Here is a 25,038-nt window from a genome sequence, read left to right on the forward strand (position 1 = left end):
AACACAAGGCCAAACAAAAATTTGTATTTGTTTTGGTTGATCCCAAGGGTTCAAACTATCCAACTCAGAAGCCTGTGCGCAGAACTCAGAGTAGGTTGTTTGGCTAAGCCTTAGCTCTGAATAATAAGAGTCTCAGTTGAAGCCCTAAAGTCCAGGCAGCCTACCATGATCTTTCTTTTCTTTTTTTCCCCTCAAATCCAAGGAACAAATTTCACACTTTCTATTTTGATGCCTTACAGCCAATGAAAATGCATCAAGATTCAGAACAGCAGGAGCCAGCAGACTCAGAGCCTGTCTATGAAGAGGTGGGCAGCTTTACAGACATGGATTTTCTGGAACCCAACCACTCCTTGCTGTCTCCTATGGATCAGGCTAAGAAACCAATTAGTTTTTCAGACCAGGTGATGTCCAGCATGCTGCCCTCTTGTCTGCTTCCCAGAGCATCTGGGACTGACTTAGCAAAACCATGCTGCTTTGAGAGGACCTTTCAGGTGGAGCCAAATAAAGAGAATCTCAGTGACAGAACCCCAGGACACAGAGTGATTCCAACTGTCTCTATAGAACAACAGACTAAGCCGCCTCAAGCACAGGTTGCCCTGGATAAGGAAGAGGGCCAACCTACTGCAGATCCAACTCTCCATCGAGAAATTTCAGCTGAAGTGGAGACTCAGGTCAGTAACCACACAAAAAAAGGCTTCCAAACATGACTCACAAGAGCTGAGCATATCTCATCCCAAAGAAAAAATTCCAGATTCAGAATTTGTGTTGGAGAAGGAGGCTAGTAAAGTAAAAGTGTGCTCAGCAGCAGTGATAGGTCCCAATGATGATTTGAGGGTTGGGGAGGTGTAAATCACACCTGGGCCCATTGTAAGAATGAGGCAGCCTTAACCAGTTGTCCTGCCTGGATGTGCAGTATTAAGAAATTCACCCTAATTTCCTCTTGCTTTTACTATCACACAGCTGTTGTTATTCATTAAGTATTTAACCTCTGTGGTGAGAAGTTAGGCTTCCATTTTTACATCTACATGAGAATTTTTTTTCCTTTTTTGTTCTCTCACCTGGAGAACTTCCTGCTCACTTTTACAGTCTCCATCACCCATTTGAACATATATTTTCTCTTTTGGTGAGATGCCAGCACAATAAAAAAAATAACCATTCAGCTTTTCTCTTCCTGCCCATTCATAAACTACCAGTCATCTCTGTAGTAATAGTACTTTGTGCTTGAAGGTCATCAGGGGAGGGAAGGGGAGAAAGAAGGAACAGTGAGGATAAACCCAAAATGGAAGCTACTGTCTGGGTGGGCAGGAGTAAGACAGGACAGCACAATTTTTAGAAGCCATGTGTGGGAAGGGGGAGGTGAAACATTTTATTTTATTTTACTATTAAATTTTATTTAAAAATCAACACAATATTGAAAATAAAAATAATTAAAAAGTAAAACAAATTATACAAAAGCAAAAATACATATTTTTTTACATTCATTTTCTATCATATCTAGCCCAAAAGACTTATGTAGCAGAAGTAATGTATTAAAAATTGGCTAATATAAATTAAAAGATGGAAATCAAATGAGAATAAAATTATATTTAATTGAAGGATTGTTCAATAGTATTTGGTGCTATCTTAATTTTTCAACCAATACAGTTTTCTACACCTTTAAATATCATTGTTCTAAAAGAACAATGTAGTTTTCCAGTACTTTTCTATAGTAAACCAGGTAGGTAGAAACAGAAGTTAATTTCTTCTATTGTCCTATTTTACTTGATTTGATGAAAATGGACAATAAAGCTGTGTTAGCATTAATTATCCAAGATACTGGATAAACTTTCAACCAAAGTGAGTAAATGGCCATTGCTAAGAGATGGTAATATGTACTAATTTAATTATTTTTTACAACTAATCTAAAAAAATGTTTGTTCGGTATAATTAAAGACTATAGTATAACATATGACTAATTCTTTATAAATTTCCAAAACCAATTTAAAAGATCCATCATGCACAGTTCAAAGCTGATTCATTGAGTTCAAATCCCAAGTCATCTAACATTTTTGAAGACTTTAAAGGGATTCTGTTGCATTTAATGTAAAAATTATGAGTAATAGCAAATTTTCTTTGATTTTCATGATATGGATATACACTGTTTTTCCAATATTGTTCATGTTTTAATTGGGGAAGCTCATGAGCTGAAGGACTGTGCTTGTCTCATTTAAAATGGAATTTCAACAATATATTCAGCAAAATATAATCAGCAGAAGTAAGTTTCCCTTCAATAGCCAATGCTTGTATTCTATATAGTCCTCTGTTGCCCCATTCCTTGAATAGTTCGTATTTATCCAGATGGATGAAACATTGGGAGTATCATCATACATATTTTTTTGACCCTTGGAGAGTCTTCCTTAAGTATTCTGCCAGGACCTTTTATGAGTCTGAAAGTCTAGAAAAGAACATTAGTTGGAGGTACCCTTCCCCACTTTTTTTCCTGAGTACAATAATTTTTTCTTAGTTTTTCAGAGAAATGAGCTAGATATACATGTAACCTTTTAAAAAGAAGCTTAAAAGATATATTGGCAGTAGCTTTGCAGCAGAGTATTTTGTCTTATTAATAAAGACTCTGTGGTTTCATTTAGAAAGTATATAATTTCCACAAATGGAGTCCTTCTATGTTTCATGAACAAATATAAAATTTATATATAATTACAGTGTAATATTTTCATTTTTCACTATCTTCTTTTTTATATCAGAATGTCCAGTTTGTGTTTTTGGTGTAGTTGTACAGTAACTGTATTGTGTATATCTAATCCTAGCCAAATTTTCCAGATGACACAGAAAAAAAACTTTTGTAACTTTGCTTGTGTAAATTAATAAAATGCTTCTTTAAAATGTTTTCTTCAGAAATAAAGACTTCTTTATTTTTTTTAGAATCATATGAACAACCCTCATTGTGCTGATAGAATACTACTGGAGAGTCTTCAGACTGCCTCCAGAACAGCTAAGTGACACTAGAAGAGGCTATAGGCGGCCTAAAACTCTCTCAGTGTATATTGAATTAGTTTCTTTAAAACACACATGCACCTGATCGCCCTTGCCAAATTGTTCTAAATAATAAAAATTTTGTCCAAAGGCAGTTGAGTATGTCCATCAGCCTGTTGACATAAAGAAATATTGTTTTATTTGCTCCAATATTAAGAGATGGAAGCCTCATTTCAGCTCTTCTGAAAGGGCAACTACTGTACTAGATGAGAAAGCTTGCTTGCTTATTTATTTATTTAGGTTTCTAATTTATCAAATTTATTCAGATTCCAGATTTTCCATTAAAATTTGGTGCTACAATGTTACCCACAAATTGTTTCTGTAACTAGTTGCCCTTCTTGAAAAAGGACCAATAGGCTCGCAGTATTATCACTATTGATTGACTGGTCAGTTTATTACATTAAGAGGACATCATTACACAGAAAAGAATTCTCTTGATTTGGGAATTTAGGGATCATCTGCACATCCCCCTAACTGTGGATTGCAGAACTGCTGTTCTTTAAGACATGACCTCATGATGCTGCCTTTGTCTCATCTCTAGTCCCTAGCCCAGGCTCTTTAATTATATATTAAGCTGAGCTGACATTGAAGTGTTTACCACCTTCTCCCAACACAAGCTTTGCTATGTGCATAATTTGTGTTGCCTCAACAATGACTGAGGTGATATTGCCATCGGGGCTGACTTCTGCTCAGCTTCTATTGGCCACTTTCCACCACACTGCAGTCCCACACTGTTTAGCCCTACACAGATTTGTGCCTTCTCAATTGTTAAATGATTCCTTCAAAAAGTTTGCTATTTACAGACTGTACACATGAATCTTGAGAAAGGCAAATCCTTCTGTGTTTGTTTCCTTTTACAAAGTGAGCAGCTTTTGATTGCTGTTCTAGAGGCAGGAGCAGTGGACGAGTTACAGTGCTAGTGCTGGCTGGGTCAGAAGAAGTGGAGCATCCACCTGCCAAAGTCTGTCAGCAGCCCTCATCAACTGTTTTTAGACTGAGCCTGCAAGCCAAAGGTAGACCCAATGAGAGAATCTGCAGAGGAGGCAGGGGCTGCCCAGGAAAGCAGGAGAGACCCTGCAGATCAAATCTGGACAGATTTATTCCATGGATTTAGCCATCTGTCAAATTTTTCCTCTTCTCCTAGCCCCAGCTCCACCCACAACAGGAAGAGCAATTGGATGTTCTTCCTGCCAGCCAGAAACGCACCAGTTGCTTTCCTTAATTTGACCCAGATTAAAGGTGCAAGGACAGCACCACTCATCGACCTGGTTACTGAGACAGAACAGAGGTCAAGTCTCAGGGCAGAATAAATGATGCTGATTTATTTTTGTGCCACCTCACAGATATGCCAACTTCATAGGTACTGTTCTGACAGCCATCTTCTATTTCATTCTTTACTGCTTTCTTCAGAGCAGGTTCCTGTGTTGCATTTTTGAAAGGCTATAGATGGATAGATGTTGAGCCACTGAACAGACATATTTTTCCATATTTACTGCATTTAAATAGATTAATATTTTAGTATTATTTGATTGCACACACAAAGAAATGAAGTAGGATTTATGTCATGGCTTTTTAATTAATATTTACAGAAGAGCATGATACGAAAGGTCTAAAGGAGTTCTTAATTAGTTGATCCCAAAACTCAGGTTCAAGTATTTATTCTTAGGAAGAGAAGCCTACCAAGAATTGTCATGAGAACCTCCAAGGTTTGTGCTGAGCAAAGTTACTTGTCCTGTGCACCTGTCCACACCTTCTGGGTTGAGCACCACAAGGAAGGAGCTCAAAACAAGGCGCTGCTTGACTGTTCCTTATTGGAATGACATGGTTTATGGAAACAAGAACAGCATCCTTGGAAAGAATCATTAGGTAGGAAAGTGCCTATTTGAATGTATTATTGCATTCGAGGGAAAAGTGCCTTTCCCCTGTGCCAAGACAGATCTTCACTCAGTAAGAGAAAATGCAGTTCCCAAATAGTAATATCAGATTGGTTCATTGCTTGGCAATGTGGGATACTACTCCATTGCTCCTGAGCACTTACAAGTCAAGTACTTTAATACAGCCTCAGAGTCATTGTGTTTCATGGCTAGAGTGGGCACAGGTATGCAAACAACTTTAAACAGCCTAGCTGTTGCCTTATCTGAGTCACTACACATGTGAAGGACCCAGAACCTTTCTTCCCTATTCATTCTCCCTGCATGGCTGAGATCTCTTGGGATCTGGAGGATGTAGTTTGCCCTCTGAAAGAAGCAAAACTGTGGCACTTCAGAATTATGTCACCCAGAGTTGCTAGGGAAACATTTGTGTGGGAGATGAATGTCAACACTGAGCTACAATGAACTAGAATAATTTGTTACCTGCTTTCCGCTGTAAATGGCTGAGAATTTCAGTCTATGAGACCCAAGTCTGGGCTTGTTACAAGTACCAGATATTGAGCTCCAATATGCTGAAAGGTAGAATTCTTATCAGTTGAGGCATGCTTATACATCCTGTTCTCCTAAAAGACACATATTTGTAAAACACTGACTTTAGCAAAGCTTTTAAGGGTACAGAGGCTTGGATTCCCAGTAATGTTTGTTTACAACACGCTCCTGTCCCTTTGATTATAGTTCTGCTCTTGCATGGAGAATGATTGTGATGGGAATAGGGAACCTGCCAGCCTTACTGATGACAGTAGCATGTCCTTTTGGTGGCCTGACCACGCCAAGTAGACAGTAGCTTTTCCAGCCAGAGCTGGTCTGCTTTGATGTAGCAACTTCATCCCTTCAAGCCTGAGGTCAGTTCCATGTGCATCTCCTTGGCAACCCTGAGCATGGAGCTGGTAGGATCTGAAAGAACAAAGATGGTAAGTACCAAAAATACTCTATTTTATTGGAGTCCCATTGCAGATCCATTCCCAGCAGGATAAAGTACTACTCTGGATTTCCTACAAACCTGAAGCTGCTGTCTTACCTGTTTGCTTTACTTGAACACTAATGCCCTTGTCCTAAACATGGCAGGGCTTTTGTTTCTCATATAAACAAAAATATAAAACAAGATTTGGCAGCATAACCAGTTCAAGGTAATTTATTTTATTCTGTTTTTGTGGAACAATTAAGGTGGTTAAGGTAAGCCAATATAAAGGATTGTTTTAATCTTTATTGAAATTGGTCTGTTCCGAGTATAAAGAGGAGAATAAACAGACACATGTGCAGATTTCCAAGCTCAGCTTTGATTATGAGCTCCCAGTCTTTGCATAATTATTAGTATAAATCTTTAATTCATCTTACCACATCTCTCTTTTAGTCAAACCTTTTAGTGTCCTTTGGCCATCCATAGGCCAGCCATATATTGACCAACAGCAATGGCAACATCTATGTAAGTGCATAGATAAGGTGGCTCCAGTATGCAACTATTTCATAACAGCAGCTGTCTCTTTTTCCAGGCTTGTGCAACTCCTTTGTAAGTGCATTGTTCTAAGTGCTGACAACAACAAAATGATGCAGGTATTTGCATGCAGTACACTATTTTTCAAGTGCAGGAGCCTGTGTCTGATGGAGGGGGGACACTAGTTGTGCAACTTAGAATTCTGTAGTCTGCACAGTTGCTTCTTAACCTCAATACATTGAATTGCTTGTTGTACGTTCAATCTATAGTAGTAATTTCAGCTTTGCTTTCTATAACATGAAGAGTCTGCAGAGTCACTTCAGCTGCCTTACACATCCATGCAGCCTTGCCCAGAGCAAATCAACATTCTCCAGAAGCCTTTTTTGCCATTTGGGATCTGCTGAGACTAGGACAGCCTATTGCTGTTTTTTAAAATCAGGATTCAGGGAGTTGGTCAAAATTATAATCCAGGTTTAGCAGCTTTATATCAGTGAAGAATTCCTCAAAGAACTGCCTTCTTGTTTAGCTCTTTTGTGAAGCTTACATCTCTCAAATGTATACTGTTTTTGGTATACTCAGCTTTTGTAAGACAATCGCATAATTCTTTTCCTCTTCTTGAGTAAGTTGTATGCCACTAAATATACTACCCAAAAAGGAAAAAAAATGCTATTTTCTCTTCGTTGTCTTTGGCTATATAACTTGTGACCAGCATATAATACAGGTAGTTTTTAGTTTAAGAACAAGTTCCATTCCCAAGGTCTGTCCTTAAGTTGAATTAGTAAGATGGAACAGTATTATTGTATAATACTGTATAAGTAATATTTTGTAGTTAACTCAAACCATTGAATCATTGTGTATTTAACTCAAATTTTGCTACAATGGGGTCTGTTCTTAACTATGGGTCATCCTTAAACCAGGCTGGGGACTACCTGTACCCAAATTCTGCAGGATTCAGTACCATTAACTGAGAATGGCAGCATTTTAAGAATTGTTAGATCCTCCATTTCTTCTCTTTTGTTTGTTGCTTTGGTGATATAGAAGTGACAGCAGCAACTCCTACTTCCTCTTCTTCCACTCCATGATCTTGGTACCATGTGCTACTCTTGTATTAATAGAAGACAGAGCCTAAGGCTAATGAAAGCTCTTTTTTTATTGTTGACTTAACAACAAGCCTAAAAAACAATCACACACATATACCGTGACTTAGCTGGTTCTCTTAGCATATGACTGCAAAAAACATATTGAAGTGATATTGCTATTCCTATAGTAAGCTGCTTCAAACTGTGTGCATGGAAAAGGCCTGGAAAAAAGACACAGCTGCTTTAATGATTTGAAGAAAAGTGTATCTGAGGTACTTCTACTGCAAAGCTGCTTTCAAGGATTTGCACAGCAGTATAGTTACCTACATTTCAAAATAATTGTCCCATTAAAAATGTGAAATGGCACCATGGGATTGTTCATCTCACCTCATCCATTCCTTTCTTTTACAGAAGAACTGATGTCCAATGGCTGAAGTTAAATGGATACATAAAAGGCAAATAAAATTAAATGGCAAATATTCACTATCAAATTTAGGTATGCTAATTTATTTCAGCTTCAGTTAGGACTGAAAGAGAAGATACACAATGAGCTACATGCACAGGGGCACCTGTAGTATTGTACATTTCATAACATTGACTCAAATAACCTGTCTTTACAGGCTTTGTGTGAGGTGACATCAAAAGAATGTATATTAGTAAAAGTATTTACTAATTGAAAACCAAAAGTGACAGTTTTGGATATTCTTTCTAACTGATTCCAAAGTAATGTACTTGTGACCCAAAACCCTAACTCCCCAGATACACTGATGGTGTCAGGCTCCTTTAGCAGACACAGCTTGGCTGAAGCTACCCAGAGTCCTGAAACATCATGCCTGGCATTTAGGCTTATTATAACTCAAGAGCAGGGCAAACAGATGACAATTACAAAGCAGTTACGGCTGATCCCGCAGGTTTTCCTCCCTTCCTCCTGGCAACTGGAGGGTTATATTCTTCACCTTACAGTAGAGCATGGAGAATTTCTAACAGCTAACAAAACCCTAACAGATGAAGTCTGAGCCTAACCAAAAAAAAAATAAAAATCCAGGGTTATATTAGATAGCTCAGTGAAGGTATTGCTTCAGTGTGTGACAGCTATAAAAAAGACCAATTCCATGCTAGACATTTTTCGAAAAGAGGTTGAAAATAAGAGTGCAAACGTTGCAATGCCTTCACATGTGTTCAGTTCCACCTTTGAAAAAAAAAATAATGAAGCTGGAAAAAAATGCAAAACAGAGGAACCAAAATTATCAGGCCACTTAAACACCATTTCTATGAAAAAAGGTTAAAATGTTTGGGACTGTTTAGCCTGGAAAAAAAAGCCAGGTGGGCGTAATGCATTATAAAATAATGCATTACAAGGAGAAAGGGGGCAGGGAAAAGTTTTTCTCCTCTTTCAAAACACTAGGATCAGATAAAACAAAGCAGCTCTTCATGCATCTTACAATTAATCTGTGATGTTCCTTACTCAAAAATGTGATGATCACTTAACTCTGTTGGCTTGAAAAAGGACTGGATGAAGACTCAATGTTGCCTTCAGGCTGGGGGCAACACATCTCCAAATACCACTTGCAGGGGGACAATAGCAGGAGAGGGGTGTGATCCTACCTCCTCCCTGGGAACACCCCAGAAGGCCACAGTGAGCAACAATATGGCTCTTGGCTTGCTCCAGAAGGATGACTCCTGCATTTCAATGGAAAATACTGACTAGCACATTCATCACAAGTCATTTACTCTGTTGAAACACATCAAGGTGTTTTTATAGAATTGCTACAGTTAGTAATCAAATAAATTTACAAAGTGCTTCTACGCTGACAAGAAGAGGCTGCTTTGCTATATCTCTGATGGATCCTCTAGCTTGGATAATACTACCACCTCTCTGAATGTGACATTCAATTCTTTTAAATCAGTGGAGCCACAGTATATGAATCCCTCTCCTGTGCATGTTAATTTTGTTGACTGCTTGATACATTCTATATTGAAGGACAGGAAATACATCTTCTGAAATGACTATCCCTTAACAAGACAATTATTCTAATTGCTAGGAGTTATGTCTTGATTGTAGCAGTATACAAATATGGCAATTGAATAAATAATGTCTTGATGTCATAATGCTGCTAACCCAGGATTTTAACCATGGTTTGTTGAACAAGCCATAATCATCTGATTTGCAGAAAATGATAAAGCACATCATGCTGTGGTTAAGTGAACTACATGAAGCAGGCCATTCTAAAATAAACAACTGGTCCAGATGTTAGAGGAAAGTATATTACTAATACTAATTTAGTAAAAACTACCTTACTTATCAAAAGTGAGTACTAGACAGTACTTAACAAGCAACAAGAATTGAACTTTGGCATAGAATGACAACTGTAAATGTCAGCCTGTGTGTGCATGCTGGACTGGAGGACACAGGTGACTGCAGTTAACCGCCCCAAGAAGCAACTGATCTCTCCCGCTGTCTTCAACTTTCTTCTAAAATTCTGCCTGTGCTATTTAGTCCTTCCTTTCCTACCAGGCCAGGAAAAGGGATGTCACTTCCTCCTCCCTAGTAAATCAGGGGCAGAGAGGATCTGGCTGCTGCTGCTATCCCTCAGCTCTTCCCAGGAGTTGCAAGCAGAGTGGAGCAGGATTGTGGGAAAAAGCTTTGGAGACCCTTTCTGGGAATCAGTGGGGCCCAAGCCGCCACACCATATTACTCACTTGCACCATTTATTGTAGGTAAGGATATCACAAGTTTTGCTATATAATATAAAAGTTTGAGTCCTTCCTGGAAGCAAAGCAAATGGCAAATAGATTTGAGAAACAGTAGAATTGATAATTGTATCCATTATTAACAAGGACTGGAACCGTGGAAAAGATAAGTAACAGAGAGGAAACAATGGCAAGATCTGCAGAAAGGGAAAATCACAAAATCTTAGTATGAAAGAGTTGGAAGGACCCTTGAAGATCATTCTAGTCCAACCTCTTGCCCAGGGCAGGATCCCCTACTAGAGCATCCTTAACAGATGGCCGCCCAACTTTTGTTTCAGGACCTCCAGTGAAAGAGATTCTACTGCTTCCCAAAGCAGCCTGTTCCATTCTTGAGCAACTTTTAATACAAAGAAATTTTTCCTGACGTCCACCTGCAATCTACTTCCAGGTAATTTAAGGCCATTGTTTCTTGCCCTCTCCTCTGAATAAATCTACCCTGTCCTGTACATGGCTGTCCTTCAACAGAATGATATATACAGTCTATCTTCCTTTAAACTGTCAGATTACATTATGTCATTCCCCTGCATATGGGGGTTTTACATGGCCTCCACACTACACACAAACACACACACACACACACACACTTTGGAGGGAAAGAAATTTCTCAATTCTTACCCAGTGTTATCCTGATTTCACTTACATAAACCACCAGGAGATACTACGTGACTGGTTTCATCCTATCTGGGACTCATCAGAAGTAGGAGCCCAATTGTATTCTATGGGGTTCAAACCTGCAACCAGGAATTGAACTCATGGACCTTTGCTACCTGTGCTCATCAGTGAGCAGCCAGACCCCACAGACTTGCTCAGGTTCAGCCTCTTTTAGGGTGGGAGCAGCTGCTTCTTGGACTAAGATACATACCACTGTTGCTTTAATTTTAGATTTGGTTTGTCGACATGATGTATTGTTTATTATTGCTGCACTTGGTGCATGCTCTTGGTCTTAGTCTATATGAGGGAGTCATCTTGCTTTCTTTGACCAGGCCCATTCCACCATATTTATGCCCTTGACTTGAGGAGTGAATGAGGACACAGTGTAATAACCCCATGAACCCAACACATCTAAGATACTAAACTCCTAGGAGAAAAATCAGTTTCATATTTTCATATTCAGAGAAATATGAATTCTATCACATTAGGGTGGTAGCAGCAGGATCAGGATCTTAAAAGTTGTTTATCCCCAAAACAACTTGGAGCAAATGCCACTTTTGTCCAAATAAACCCCAGTTTTGCCAGAGTCATTTTCACCTTTTCATACTTAATGGGGTTTCTTTGAAGAAACATTGAAATAAGTGGTAGATGAATGCAGGGAAGCGGTTAGACAACTTTAGCAGAAGGCAACTTTATCTGGACCTCTAGTAAAATTCTACTAGTGAAAAGTAGAGCAATTGCACAGTAAAACCCTAGTCTATAGATACTCAAACAGATGAGAAATACAGAGTGCCTCCAACCATGGCTTTTTCATGTCATTACTTTGCCTTATAACTTTCTAATTGTTTTCTACTTTAAGGCAGTACAATGATTTTTGTTTGATACTTAAAAGAGCTCTACCAAGAAGTGCCTGTATTTCCTGCTGCTCCCAGCACTACCCTTTAATCTTTTCTCAGAGCTGTGATGCCTATCTTTGCAATGATTTTTGAATGCATCTTTCATTCCTCTCTCATGGGTATTACTACTCTCCTTTACCAAGCTAATTTTCCCACATCCATTCCAGATTACAAGCAGTAACTCATCTGATATCAAGAAGGCAGAAAAGAAGGGATAAAGTCTACCCCCTTTTCTTCATTATTTCAGTCAACCTATATAAAAGATATGCCGCAATTTTATTTTTGCATTCTCTCTTTGCTTAGACTGCAGTGCTGATTCTTATCAGCTGGTCATCCATCCCTGACAGACCTGCATTTTTTCCAAGAGACTTCCTTCTGCCATCTCAATAAGAGAGCAATCAAATGTCACCACTGTTCCATTGACATGTCCCTCTCACAATTTTTGGGTGGTAGGTCTATACTGACTGACTGACAGCCACCACCCTTAAGCAACTGTTAGCCAAAAAATAACACAATGACACAAATATAGGAGCCTAACCCTGCAGCAGATCTAGGGTCCAACCCCTTATTTAGTATTTCCACATACCCACTGTGACAACACCATTGCTGAAACAAAGTGTCATCCAAAGCATCAGACGTTTATAAACTGTTCGTTTTCCAATATGATGAATGCCATCATTTCTCAGCAACGTCTCACTAAATTCTATAGTAGTGTTGTGCTGAATTATCACTCCATTTCAAATTTTCTCTCATTTGTGAAGAGGAAGGACAACTTTAAACTGACCATGCAGAAAGTTGGACACTTCTATTTAGAATCTGAGTGAGAAGAGGAATGCACCTTAATTTCTTAGTGGATGATAGTTCTTTATTTATTTATTTTCTATATTTATAATGGCCAGGTGATAATTTTAAGTTGACACTGCTATGAGAATGTGTGGGCCTTTAAAAAAATAAATAAAGAGAAAAGGTACTGTTGACCACCAACAAAGTAAGATAATCTCTCTTCTCTTGCCTACATTCTTTACAGGTTTATTTCCTACAAAACTGCCACTTTTGCAAGGAATAATGATTTCACTGAAGGACAGACTCCCGATTCAGCCCCGCATTACTGTATGTAGAATAAGTCAGCAGTGGTAGCCAGTGTGGTACCTGGACAAACACCTTTGGTGCACCAGGTTCCAGGCTCAATTTACATTTTTATTCTTTTGAATTAGCTAAATGGATCCTAACTTGTGTAAATCCAACTGCCACTGTCCAGCAGTTTTGTTTTTAAAGATTTCCTCTGAACTTTAGATAGGCCAGTAGACATTCTTATAAAAAGGCAGTGAGTAGGTGCAGCCCCAAATTTTGTATGGAAGAGGGGTCTACAGTCCAGGGGAAAAAAAAGACAAAGCAGTATGTATACAGGGAGTAGCAGAGAATAACTTTGCCACTTTTCCTCTGAATAGATGTTTTGTGACTGACCAAGCCAACCATGCCATTTTATGAATCTGAGATTCCCTCTCTCTGTGAAAGTCATTTTATGAGAAAGTCCACAGTCTATCCTCAAATTTCCAAATCTGCCCACCAGCCTGAAAAAAAATGGTCAACCCTTGCAAAATATGCAAAATAATAAATGGACACAAAGCTGACAACTGGAAGTATCTCCAAACTAATAGAGAACAGGTCAAACCCCAAGATAAACCTTGATTTGCCTCAAAGTCCCTACTCTTGAGCAAATGAATTACAAGTATCAATATCATTGTGAAGGATTTAAAAAAAGATAATCAACTGTATTATCTGTGCATTAAAAAGAGACAGAAGATTATTATAACATTATATGAGTTAGCTCATTAATGCAATAAAGTTCGTATTGCAATCAACTGTTTTGTGAATGGCCAATTATACTATGGATGTAGTTCTTAGCTCAGGATAATATCTGATGCAACTGATGGTGAATTGTAGTCCATATTACTGTAATGAGCTCTCCAACTGGATCTGACATGACCAAGGAAATCCTCCAGGCAGAAGCTGCTTATGATAATCCACTTCTCTGAAATGTGGAGTGCTAAGACTAGAAGGTGCTGCTTTTCTGATATGGCACCTCTAGAAATTAGGCTAGCTTCCTAAAAGCCTTCCAGAAGCCTTTAAAGATCAAGATTCTCTGGAGAGTCTTTGGGGATGATTGTGACTATCATTACTTGGAGGTCTATTTTTTTTATTATCAGGTACTACAATTATTATTATTATGAAATCTTATGTTCTAATGTGATATTACACTTTGGATATTTTCATGCATTTTAGTATGTTGCAAATCATCATGAATCATGAAGATCTGGCAGCATATAAAATGGAAAATAATCAAGTGTTTGGTTTCAAGGTGTCCCCGAATCTTTGTTGTTTAGATTCCCACTTGTAGAAATGTATGTACACACATACACACAATTGATGGTTAATTATTGCATTAATGATCATTAACCGCAAGTCAACAAAGGGAGTACCATATCAGGAAAGTACTATCATTACACCAACCCAGTAGTCAGCAGAAAAATGTGTATGCCATGTGTATTTAGAGTTCTACAATTCTTAAAATCTTAAATACTTATGTGGCATTTCAGTTGCCCTAAAGATATTGCCCTTATTTCACCATTATCACAAAGGAATTCATGCAGCACATTCCCAGCTCCTTCAGTGGCCTCAGCATACTGCATCAGTTTAGAGCTGTTGCGTGGATCAACATTTGATTCACATTTTTGTAACAGCTTTATATTCTGAAAGAACAAAAATTCAGAAAATACTAGGTGTACATAGGAGAAAGCAAGAAAGAAATTTGAAGTAACTACCTGATGTTTTATGCCACTTGTTCTACTGGCCGCATTTCCTGTCTGGGTCCTATTGAAAGAACTTGACCTTGTTGTTTTGATACTTCATAAGCTGCTCCTGGATGGCCCATCTGTTCAGCTTTTTTATCCAGCCGCTCCATCTCCTCTAGCTCTTCTGATGAAAGGTCTTTGGGTCCTGAAGTGCAGTTAGTCTCAGTTACATAACTTATGGCAGAGTTTACTGCTTCTTGTGAAGAGCATGCCTTAGGGTATCCTCCGTCTGTTTCATTTATGGTTATATCTGTATTGGCTGTTACATTTAAATGAGTCTCTGACTGAGTCAACTCATCTGCAGTAGTTTCCTTTGGCGGTCTTTGAGAATCTGCCTGAGCTAATTTTCTTTGCTGTACTCCATTTGTATGAACGATTCCATTCTGTGATCCAGCCCACTGCAGTTTCTCATTGCTGTAGATCTCCTGGTCTGTATTAGCTAAATCAAAGTCCAGCTTGTCCTCAGGAAAAGCCTCTTCCTGGGATTCATGGGAAGCAGATTTTTTTTCAATATGGGTGACACGAAATCTAGGACAAAAAAAAAAGGCAAATCACTCAGCATTATTCAGTAAGAACCTGCATCAATTTGGTTAAGGGGGAAATGTACGCCTACAATGCTTAAAAAAAGAAAGAAGTAAGGATAGTTATACTGCAGTTTCAAATGTACATGGTGGAGCTACAGATAAATAGGCTCGTCTCTCAGATACAGCTATTAGCTAGTTACAAAGATCTAGATTTGTTTTCGCAGCGGCACAGAACTCTTAAGTGGAAATGCCCTGTGTCTGAATATGCTTGTGAAACCCAGAAGTAAAATAGTGTCTCTATATACTTTATTATTTCAAATTAAGAATTCTGTCCCTGCTCAGATTAATTGTAGATATAATGTAATTTGCATTCCAATAGTCTTCCTGCATTTTTTATATCAACGTATCTAAGATTGAAAGAATCCTATATTTTTTATCCTTGACCTGTCAGGAAGCATCAAGGATTGTTCCCATTCTGGGAGATTTTTAAAAGTATCAGTAACAATGAGAAAAGTTACAGAAATTATTTCAAATCTTCTAGGAACTGATATTCAGATTTAAGTTATTCATGTGGTGATGTTTTAGCTGGAGTATTGGATCTGATTCCTGGTGTGCTCATTTGGTGAAAAAATGCATCTTTTTTTATTTATTTCTCTTTACTTATTACAACTGACAATTCAAATAATAAATGTAGTTAATTTAAATAATAAATGCAATAAATAATTTGGCTGTGTTGATTTTCTATGGTGTTGATTTTTTATAAAGCTTGTAAATGTGACCAATTAAAAAGGTATGAGGTAAGCAAACACTAAAGCAGATAACCCTGTAACATTTTTTATGAGGGATACCATGGCAGGTACCACTCAAATACATTGTTCACCAATAACAATGATATATCCACGTGCATATAGTGCTGTGAGATGTTCTATTTATAAGTCACTGCACTGACTTCAAGGGCCCATGTCCATGTTAAAGGCTTCTGGTTCATTGCAGAACAGCTATTTTTTTTTAACTGCTGGTTTCATGTGGACAAAGGATTCCCATGTACATTTGGATAAATTGGAAATGTTCTATGATTTTAAATGTTGTTGCTGCTTTTTACCCCACCGCCACCTCCATCTTCTTCTTCTCCTCCTTCCTCTTCTTCCTCTTCTTGTGAGTCTTGACTCCTGGTGACTGCCTGGACAAGTCTCTGCAGTTTTCTTGGCAAGGTTTTTCAGATGTGGTTTGCCCTTGCCTCCTTCCTAGGGCTGAGAGAGAGAGTGACTGGCCCAAGGTCACCCAGCTGGCTTTGTGCCTAAGGAGGAACTAGAACTCACGGTCTCCTGGTTTCTAGCCTGATGCCTTAACCACTACACCAAACTGGCTCACTTATGCCTTAGAATCTGATTGTTGCTATTACTCTGGTTGTATTTCATTACATACTTATTATGCATTAGTCCAAAACACTTTTATATAAAGCACACTAACACCTACCTGCCAACTGAAAAGACTGTTGTTTCCCCAGGATGCATCTTGGTTTTACTCTCTTTTGATCGGCCCTGACGAAGTATGGGAGGTCTCTTTTTCTTGCTGCAATGAATGCAAGGTGTTTGTGTTGAGCCTAAGTGCACTGTATGGTGATGAGGAATGCCACCATCTTGGCTGCTGCGATGTGGACACAGAGCACTGGAGAAAAGGAAAGAGAAAGTCAATCAGCTTGGGCACTAGATTTAAAGACAAGCAGCTATTTACATGGAATTCTAAAAGCAAAAGCTGATCAGCCCATATAACACAGAGCCTACATAGAGAAATCTGCATTGGAAGGCAAAATCAGACCTCCACATAGACCATTTTCAAACTCATGAAGGATGACATAGTAACATATAACCCATTAAACTCTATTTGCTGAGAAGTACATCTTCTGAAGTCCAAATGAAATAAATAGGAGTTGTAAAGAACATCACACAGTTGCCATACAGATTTGGAGAGGGAAGCTTCAGGCAAAAACATCCTGAATCAAGATAAAAATGCTAAGGAAGCCAATTAACTAGGGCCTGACCTTCTGTTCTGGCTTTTTATTCTACCACAAAAAGATGGGCTGCAATATGTTTAGTTCCTTCTGACTGACACTGATGTCTAGCCTAGTCATTCAAACAGTAAACTGCACACATGCATTCAATATGCAGCTGTTTTTACCATTCTTCTCCATGCTAGTGGACCTCATCCTGGGGGAAACCACTTCAATATTTCTTCCCCAACCACTTCCTTTCCCTGCCCCTGGGATTTGAAACAATCAGGAAGAAAATCCTCAATTAGCACCAGTAGCATGGTGGGGGATTACAAGGCAGGTGGTTGGGGAGAGAGGTTTTAAACTTCCCCTCCTATGGCCAGTAATCTCCATCACACTTAAGTTAGGTTGGAGAAGAATGACAAGGTGGTATGTATATGTGTGTGTGTATAATGTGTGTGTGTGCATGCACATATATATAAATACATGCATAATGTGTGTACACTTACACATACACTATTATAATCATGTAGTTTAGCCCTGAGCATGACTGAGAGAAGGAAGAAGGAAAACATGATCAGAGATTCCCAAGACATGATTGATACCAAGGTGAACCTGTATGCTCTCCTCACCTGGGCACAGGCACTGGCAGTGGGAGATCAGCATCACCTTCCCCCAGCATTTCTTTTAGAACTTCAACATTTGCTAACAAAGGGAAGAAAGTAGAAATGTGTCAAAACAAGGCCCCAAGTGCTGGGGTTTTACTTAATTAAACCAAGGTTACGCTTACCTTCATTTTGAATGATACATTTCACTATTTTTTCTACAGTGTCCTCATTCAGGTCCTCATCATCATCTGAAAGAAAAAAAATACAGAAGTGAAAAAAGAGTAGTTGTAACTCCAGTAACTCAGTGTGGACTTCTAAGAGTCCTGAAAAACCCAAAGTACTGCCCCTGCTACAACCCTTGAATGAGTTATTTTCTTTCACAATGGCGGCTCCTCCTCCTCCTCCTCCTCCTCCTCCTCCTCCTCCTCCTCACTGGTCCTTCTGTCAATTATTTCCATTATGCAGGGTTTGGAAATTCTAGGTAATACTTCAGGTGCTTATTATTTGTTTAATTTTTTTCAGCTAGAACAATTGCTCATGTTTAATTGTAATAAAAAATTGAATGAATGAATGAATGAATGTTAATTTGGTTGCAAAAAAAAATCAGTTGTAAGGGCTGACTTACTAAAGGGACTGTTTAATGAAGGATACCAAACCAAGGTGCTACCTCAAAAAGATGGAAAGTCCTCTGTGGCAGGGAAAGGTCTCAATAGTAGTTTTTAACGACCATGCTGATGAATGCAGTTTATTTCGAAAAACCATTCGAAAGATCTGAAGAAAGCAGGATGACCACATGCAATAGGCTGGCAGCAATAACATCTCAATTCCACTGAAAACGGATTCTTCTGTACTGTCCATTTTATGATATAAAATGCTGAGCCACAGTCTTCTACATTTAATAATCATAAACTATTATTATAACTGTAATATTATTATAACAATTACTGTATGTAACAATAACAATAACATTTTATAATATCCATGGAACAATTATTTTGCCCCTTTCAGAAAAGAACTTAGAGCTCATCTAGGCCAGTACAGGAATCTATCCATCCAGCTCATGTTTAGACAGACACATCTAGTGAAAGAGTGTCCACCAACTCCCGAGGCAACCCATTCCATTCTCAAACAGCTTTTATCATTGAATATTTTCTTGATGTCCTACCAAAATCTAGTTGCCTGCCATTTAAACCCATTGTTTCTTCCCCCGTCTTCTGGGACAACTTTGAACAATTCAGCCCCATCTTGTCCATGACAGCCCTTCAGATACTGGACTTGAAAACACCTATGGTGTATCCACACCATCTTTTCTTCTTCAGGTTAAACATATCTAATGCCTCCAAACATTCCTCATAGATTTTCATTCCATGTTCCCTATCCTTTGCACATAATCTAGTTTGTCAGTGATTTTCCTAAAACTTGGTGTCCAGAACTGGACAAAATATTGTAGGTGCTGTCTAACCAATGAAGAAAGGGCAGGAATAATGAGATTTCTTAATTCTGACACCATACTTCTGCTGATGCGGCTTAGGATGTCCTTCCTTCCTTCCTTCCTTCCTTCCTTCCTTCCTTCCTTCCTTCCTTCCTTCCTTCCTTCCTTCCTTCCTTCCTTCCCTCCCTCCCTCCCTCCCTCCATCCCTCCCTCTCCAACTGCATGTTCAGCTTGTGATCCACTAAGACACCCAGAGCAGTACAGGACATAAAATGGAACCTGCACTATACCACTGGTGCCATTGCCATGCACTTATTAGATATGATTGTTCAACCAGCTCTGTATCCATCTAATGGTAGCATATTCCAGCCCAAATTTTGCCATCTTCTATATAAGAATCTCATGGGAGACTTTAGAAACAGCAAAAGTTAGATGCCAATATACCTTTAGCCAGCAATTCCACTTGCTGTCCCATTACTTCTTCCATTTTTTCTATGATGCTGGTTGCCTACTCGATTTTTCTCCATTTCACAGTGGTATAAAGCAACTTAATCTCCTTACATATTAAAGTATTTGATGTCATATAAAGAAATGTTTCTCACAATGCTAGTTTGTAACTTTTAACATGAAGAGTAGTAAGAAAAACCCTGCTAGCAGTATTATGGTAATTTCTGTTTTCTAGCCAGTTTATTTCTCTTGTGACATAATACTTACTCTTAGAAACAATATGCCCATGAAGCCACAAGAGTGTACCTCTTACATGATGTACCACATGTCATAGCACAAAGTAGCATTTTATACACATTTGGAAATGCATGTTTATAAAAGTATAAGTTATTTAGAAAACTTGAGATGCAGTTTCTTATCACTAAATTGTTGATACGTGTATGATATTAACACTGAAACCTACGTTAATAAAGTCAAATTTTAAAGTCTCTTTAGTATCAGACAATTTCAAGACAAATGGAACTGTTTTCTTCAAAAGAAGAGGAAGAGGAAGAGTTGGAAATAGCACAAGAAATGCTCAGGATTTTGGGAAACTGTTCTCCCCTCTAAACCTGCACAATCATTAGTCTCATTAAAAGTTTTTTGGCTGAAAGTGTGAAGATTTATTGCATACCCTAACAAACCTCTCTGTTTTGGCTTCTTCAGGTATCACTGCCTATGCCAATACCATGATTCCTTTGGTAGTTCACATGAAATTGAATCATCTCCGTTAATGCGAACAGCTCTTAAACCTGGAGGGCCCTGGGCCTATGACTGTGGCTGGGACCGGATTGCCTCCCTTTATTGCTCCAGTCCCACACTGTCTCCCACAGCCTGGTTCCAAAGCCCACCTGGTTGGGGAGATTTCTGAGGCATGTGATTGCCAGTACAGTATAATTCCACTATAAAGCTAAATGAGCTGCAAACCCGGGAGAGTAGAAAAGACAACTGTATACATTCTGCTTTGATGTAAGTTCACTTTGGTTCTGTGTCAATTTACCTTAAATGATAAAAAATTGGTAGTAACTCCAACCCAACACATGTTAGACTGGGAACTATTTTTATATATTTTAGAAATAACAGTACCTCTTACAGAGGTGCAAGGCAAGTATAGGTCTGTCTTGTGTGAGACGGGCATATGTAGAAGATGGGTGGGAGATGCCAAATTTGGGGGAGGCCAATCTGAAAACTCTGAGTCCTCCACCAACCCACCATATAAGTGTGATTCTTTCTTGCATATCATCCTAAATCTTACTTGCCCAAGTGAATTTATTTTAAAACGCCATGCCTGTGCCTTCTGAGTTCAGGAGCAGTTTCAGGCTTGACTAAGTCATCATCACAACTGGCTTGCAGGATGCTGCCAAGAAACTTAGTCTCTCCCCCACCCCTACCCTCCACCCGTTACTTACCATCTTGGAGTTGGGTCAGTGATTCCTTGTTGTCAGAGTCAAATTCATCACGGAATGTCCGACAGCGGTATCCCTTTTTCTTTAGGATATGGCAAATGAGAAAGCCCGCCAGACCCATGACGAAGAAGACCAGGACCAGCAGAACCAGCATATGTAAGCCATGCTGGGAGTCTGCATCCCCATCTTTGGTGCTGCTCTGCTCTGACATCCGGAGCTACAAAACGGACGATAAGACTGAGCGGTCTTTGAGGTCCACGTTTGTTGCTACTGCTGCTGCTGCAGTAAGTATTGTGGTGATGGTGGTGGTTGTTACTACTATTATCCATCACTCCACAAACATCTCCTAAAAGCAACATTCTGGTCTTAACTGAGCGATAGCTATCCATCCAAAAAGTGAAATATAAGAATGAGAAAGGAAGGCTCTTCCAAAAGGAATCCTGCTTCTCAGCCAGACTGAGAAAACTCCTTCTCCTCGAGGTGTTTGGACTTCCAGCTTAAGCGATTTTTGAGAAATGCGACCCCCCTTCCCTCCTGTTCGTGCGTTTACTTTTTCTGGTCAGTTCCAGATCGCTCGCTGGCTCGCGCGCGCGCTCTCCCGCCGTCCGTCCCTCCTTCCCTGCCTCGCACTCATTCCCGCTTCCTGCTCGATATTTCCCAAGGTCGCTGCTGCTCTTGCAAATATGCAATAATCCTCCTGTGTTTTCATCACCTCTCTCTTGGAAGACCCCACCCCCAAACTCCTTTTCCTATTTGGAGCAAGAGCCATGGGGGGAGGGGGTAACATTTACTAACGCCTCTCCTCTAGACCCCCTGGCGCGACCTCTCTCTTGCTTCAGCTCCGTCCTTCTCCGCCACGCGAATTCTTCCCAAGGACAAAGCGGAGTCTGCATTTGCGCTTCTGCCTTTGCAGCAATATCCCACATTGGAAAAGCAGACTGACTCCTCTGCTGCCCGCCCCCGCCCCTACGCCCATTCTCTTCTCCTCATCCCCTATCCCAGGTACTGTACTCACAAGAGAGAAGGCAGAATTCAGCTGCGAACACAGGAATCCAAGGTGAGTAATAGGACTGCAGCAAGGCTGCAAAGTCCAGGATATAAACAAGTTGTTTTTTCAGGCTGCCGCAGCCCCACCATCCTCTTCCCCCACACAATCGCATTTACCTTTTTCCAGAACTGCCTACCAAACCGTCCTTTCCAGGCTCAGCACTGATCTCTGCATCTACTTGGCTGTCCTTCTGAGGTATGTCCCAGCACAAAAATCTCCTCTCCCCTCAGAATCCCCCTGACCATCAGGCACTGCCCCCTTCTGCCATCAGTGTTGTGCACTCCTGCTTAGGGTGCAGTACCCTGAATGCTGCAGCTTCTGGTATACCTGAAGGATTCTGCTTTGGGTAAATCCATCCACCTTCATCTGTCTCCTAGCAACTCTGCATCTCGTGCTGCCAGATACTATTCTAAGCACCTTCAGTCTCACCATTTCATTGTGGGCACAGGGAAGAAGAGCAAATGGCAAGCTATTTCTGTCCACCTCAGTGGCTACCAAGGCTTTTTTTGCAGGAGTAGCAGTAGTCTTTCAGCATCTAAGAAATCTCTTTGAAGTTTTAGCAATGTCTCAGGAAAAGCCTGCAAGGACTCCATTGGTCTGAGAGGGCAATAGTTGGAAGGTTTCTTGAAGACCCATTATGGATAACTATGGGGCTAAGAAATAAGCTTATCATCTCAGTATAAAAGCAATCACCAGGCATATGTGTGTTCTTATTTCTCATTGGAAAGGCCTTTCTAATATCTCTTTTGCAACCCTCCTCCACATGGTGTTCACATAAAGAAGCTATTCATGTTAGGAATGTCCATCAGATAAAGGACAGTCTGCATTTATAAAGCCTCCATGGAAGCTGGACCTCTGTGTGGCTGGCTGTCCAGCCCTACCAGGATCCTTGGGGTGTAGCATTCAGAACTGGCATTGAAAGCACAGACATTGGGGTTAGGTTAGTGACATGATATACTGTAGTTCTGCTGCCCCTTTCAGTGTAACTCAAGGAATTGCTAGATACAGTACTTAAAAGAGAAGGACCACATCCCACAGGTTTTCACAAAATTGGATGTATTAATTTCATGTATACTGTAGGTGCAAATTTAGAATGGAGGTTTTTGTTTTATGCCTTCAAGTCAGTCTTGACTTCTAGCAACTACACGGAGAAGTCCCTGCAGCTTTCTTGGCAAGATTTTCAGAAGTTGTTTGCTCTTGCCTCCTTCCTAGGGCTGAGAGAGAGTGACTGGCCCAAGGTCACCCAGATGGCTTTCTGCCTAAGCCAGGACTAGAACTCAACAGTCTCCCAGTTTTTAGCCTGGTGCCTTTAACCACTACACCAAACTAGATCTCAATAGAAGTTTAGGGTTTCACAAATGTAAACAAAATAACATTAAATTTCATCTAAGAATACAGTATGTGGATTTTTTTCCCCCTCACCCTGAATGATTTTAGCATTTGGCTTCCCTGAACATCTACAGAATGATGAGGATCTCCAGCAGTACAGTTAGATAATTTAAGATGCTGAAGTTAATGGTCTTCTTAGGAACTATCCAAAAGGTAATTCTGGATAGATTAAAGAAGTGGTAGAAAGGTTGGATAGAAAAATGGGAAAAATGGAACTATAAATTGTTCAAGAAGTCTTCCCCCAGGGGACTACTTTGAAATGGGAATAACTACAAGGGAACATCTACAGAAAAGAGATAAGATTGAAAGCTTTTTTCTTCTTGATTGTTAACCTATAAAATGCTTTTTAAAAAGGTTTACATTTTCTGGCAGCACCAGGGAGGCAATACCAACGTTCCAACAGATAGTATTGTGTAACCTACTGCAGTTATAGAAAAAATTGAAGACAGGCAAAAGTCTGTGAAGATATAGCACGATATAATGCTTATGAACTTACACGGGAAATTCAGGAGGAAGGACAAGATACAATGTATTAGAATAATATTTTTTGCTTAGCTTCCCCATCTCCTGTGAAGACTAAACACAATATATGAAAAGTATGTTTTGTGGTATCATCACAACTTAAGCGATGCTCAGTTTACAGCTTTTATATGTACCTTCTTTATACTTTTACTTTAGTTTTTAAAGGATGGAGTGATAATGAAAAATAGAGATTTTTTTTTTAATGATGATGATAATAATAGTAATAATTAAACTCCTATGCCACCCAACTCTCAATGACTCGGGTGGCTCACAACAAAGAAATTACAATAAAATCAATAAAAAATACAGATAAAAGATGATGACAATGGTGATGAAATGTTTTTTTTCGTCTTCTGTTGTTTAGGAGAGCCATGAAGGCCTGGCTCTTCACTCAGGCCTTTGGCAAGGAAGAGTGAGACCCCCACACTTCATCATGCTTGCCATCTTTTATTTATTTGATTGTAATTTGTTTGATTGTTGTGAGCCACCCGGAATCATTGAGAGTTGGGCGGCATATAAATTTAATAAATTATTATTATTTTCTGTATGCATCCCAGTAATCTACTGTGGCCTTAGTGTTCTACTACTAAGGAAATGAGTTTTGAAGAACTCATAACAAGGACAAGATTAGATCCCAGAAGAAAGAGACAGACTTATATTAAAATTAGTTTTGTTATAGGAATACCTCAAAAGATCCAGGACACAGCTCAAAAGATTTAGGTTCCAGGTTTATCTCCCTTCCCTCCACCCACAAGTTGACTGCAAACTAAATATGATCCAGCAGCATGATGTGGCTGCAAAAAAGGCAAATGAAGTTTTTGGCCACATTACCAGAAATATAATTTCCAAATCATGGGTGATTGGAGTTCCACGCTATTCTATGTTGGTCGCAGTTTGCTTTGAGTTTTGTGTCCAGTTCTAAGCCCCCAATTTAAGAAGGATTCAGGCAAACTGGAACTGGTTTGAAGAATGGAACTGAATATAATCAGGGGAGTCCTATGAAGAGAAAGT

General features: G+C 39.4%; 3 protein-coding genes across 12 annotated transcripts in view; 2 read left to right on the top strand and 1 right to left on the bottom strand.

Annotated features, from left to right (window-relative positions):
* ARAP3 (ArfGAP with RhoGAP domain, ankyrin repeat and PH domain 3) overlaps positions 1 to 5,774 on the top strand; it is an 83,532-nt gene extending 77,758 nt beyond the window's left edge. For 4 of the 8 annotated variants that reach the window (XM_088131588.1, XM_088131587.1, XM_088131589.1 and 1 more), the window contains 2 exons: positions 240 to 671; positions 5,637 to 5,774. In XM_088131588.1, coding sequence (XP_087987714.1) covers positions 240 to 671; positions 5,637 to 5,738 — 534 coding nt within the window. In that variant the 3' untranslated portion in view covers positions 5,739 to 5,774. Of the gene's footprint in view, positions 1 to 239; positions 2,896 to 2,919; positions 4,664 to 4,696; positions 4,830 to 5,636 lie in introns of those variants that run through there. The other 4 variants (XR_015794253.1, XM_088131591.1, XM_088131590.1 and 1 more) reach the window with 4 other exon arrangements.
* On the bottom strand, positions 5,724 to 24,968 carry RELL2 (RELT like 2). 3 transcript variants are annotated; one of them, XM_025168659.2, is made up of 6 exons: positions 21,072 to 21,621; positions 17,927 to 17,992; positions 17,769 to 17,841; positions 16,623 to 16,814; positions 14,593 to 15,150; positions 5,724 to 5,855 (listed from the first exon to the last, which is right to left on the bottom strand). In XM_025168659.2, exons 1-5 carry the CDS (start codon positions 21,277 to 21,279, stop codon positions 14,601 to 14,603), a joined length of 1,089 nt encoding a protein of 362 aa, XP_025024427.1. In that variant the 5' UTR covers positions 21,280 to 21,621; the 3' UTR covers positions 5,724 to 5,855; positions 14,593 to 14,600. The 3 variants fall into 3 exon arrangements, with proteins under 3 accessions (XP_025024427.1, XP_087987725.1, XP_087987724.1); XM_088131599.1 differs by lacking the exon at positions 5,724 to 5,855 and adding an exon at positions 5,902 to 7,902 and having other exon boundaries at positions 21,072 to 21,665; XM_088131598.1 differs by lacking the exon at positions 5,724 to 5,855 and adding an exon at positions 24,859 to 24,968 and having other exon boundaries at positions 14,596 to 15,150; positions 21,072 to 21,285.
* The window catches only part of HDAC3 (histone deacetylase 3), a 41,821-nt gene continuing 38,529 nt past the window's right edge, over positions 21,747 to 25,038 (top strand). The window contains exon 1 of the mRNA XM_007431386.3: positions 21,747 to 22,125. The gene's annotated coding sequence lies outside the window, so the exon portion shown is untranslated. The remainder of the gene's footprint in view (positions 22,126 to 25,038) is intronic.

The sequence above is a fragment of the Python bivittatus genome, unplaced genomic scaffold (assembly GCF_059951505.1).
Source record: "Python bivittatus isolate LINGU-HERP-01145 unplaced genomic scaffold, Pbiv_v1 ctg000960_np1212, whole genome shotgun sequence".
In the NCBI taxonomy this organism is placed as follows: Eukaryota; Metazoa; Chordata; class Lepidosauria; order Squamata; family Pythonidae; genus Python; species Python bivittatus.

What these genes read in the sequence shown, in the direction of transcription:
- RELL2 (XM_025168659.2), bottom strand. Translation starts at nt 21,279, where the DNA reads ATGTCAGAGCAGAGCAGCACCAAAGATGGGGATGCAGACTCCCAGCAT. An exon ending in ATGTATCATTCAAAATGAAG is followed by an intron (nt 17,842 to 17,926) that starts GTAAGCGTAACC and finishes TCCCTTTGTTAG; the next exon opens with CAAATGTTGAAGTTCTAAAA. An exon ending in ACAGTCTTTTCAGTTGGCAG is followed by an intron (nt 15,151 to 16,622) that starts GTAGGTGTTAGT and finishes TTTTTGTCCTAG; the next exon opens with ATTTCGTGTCACCCATATTG.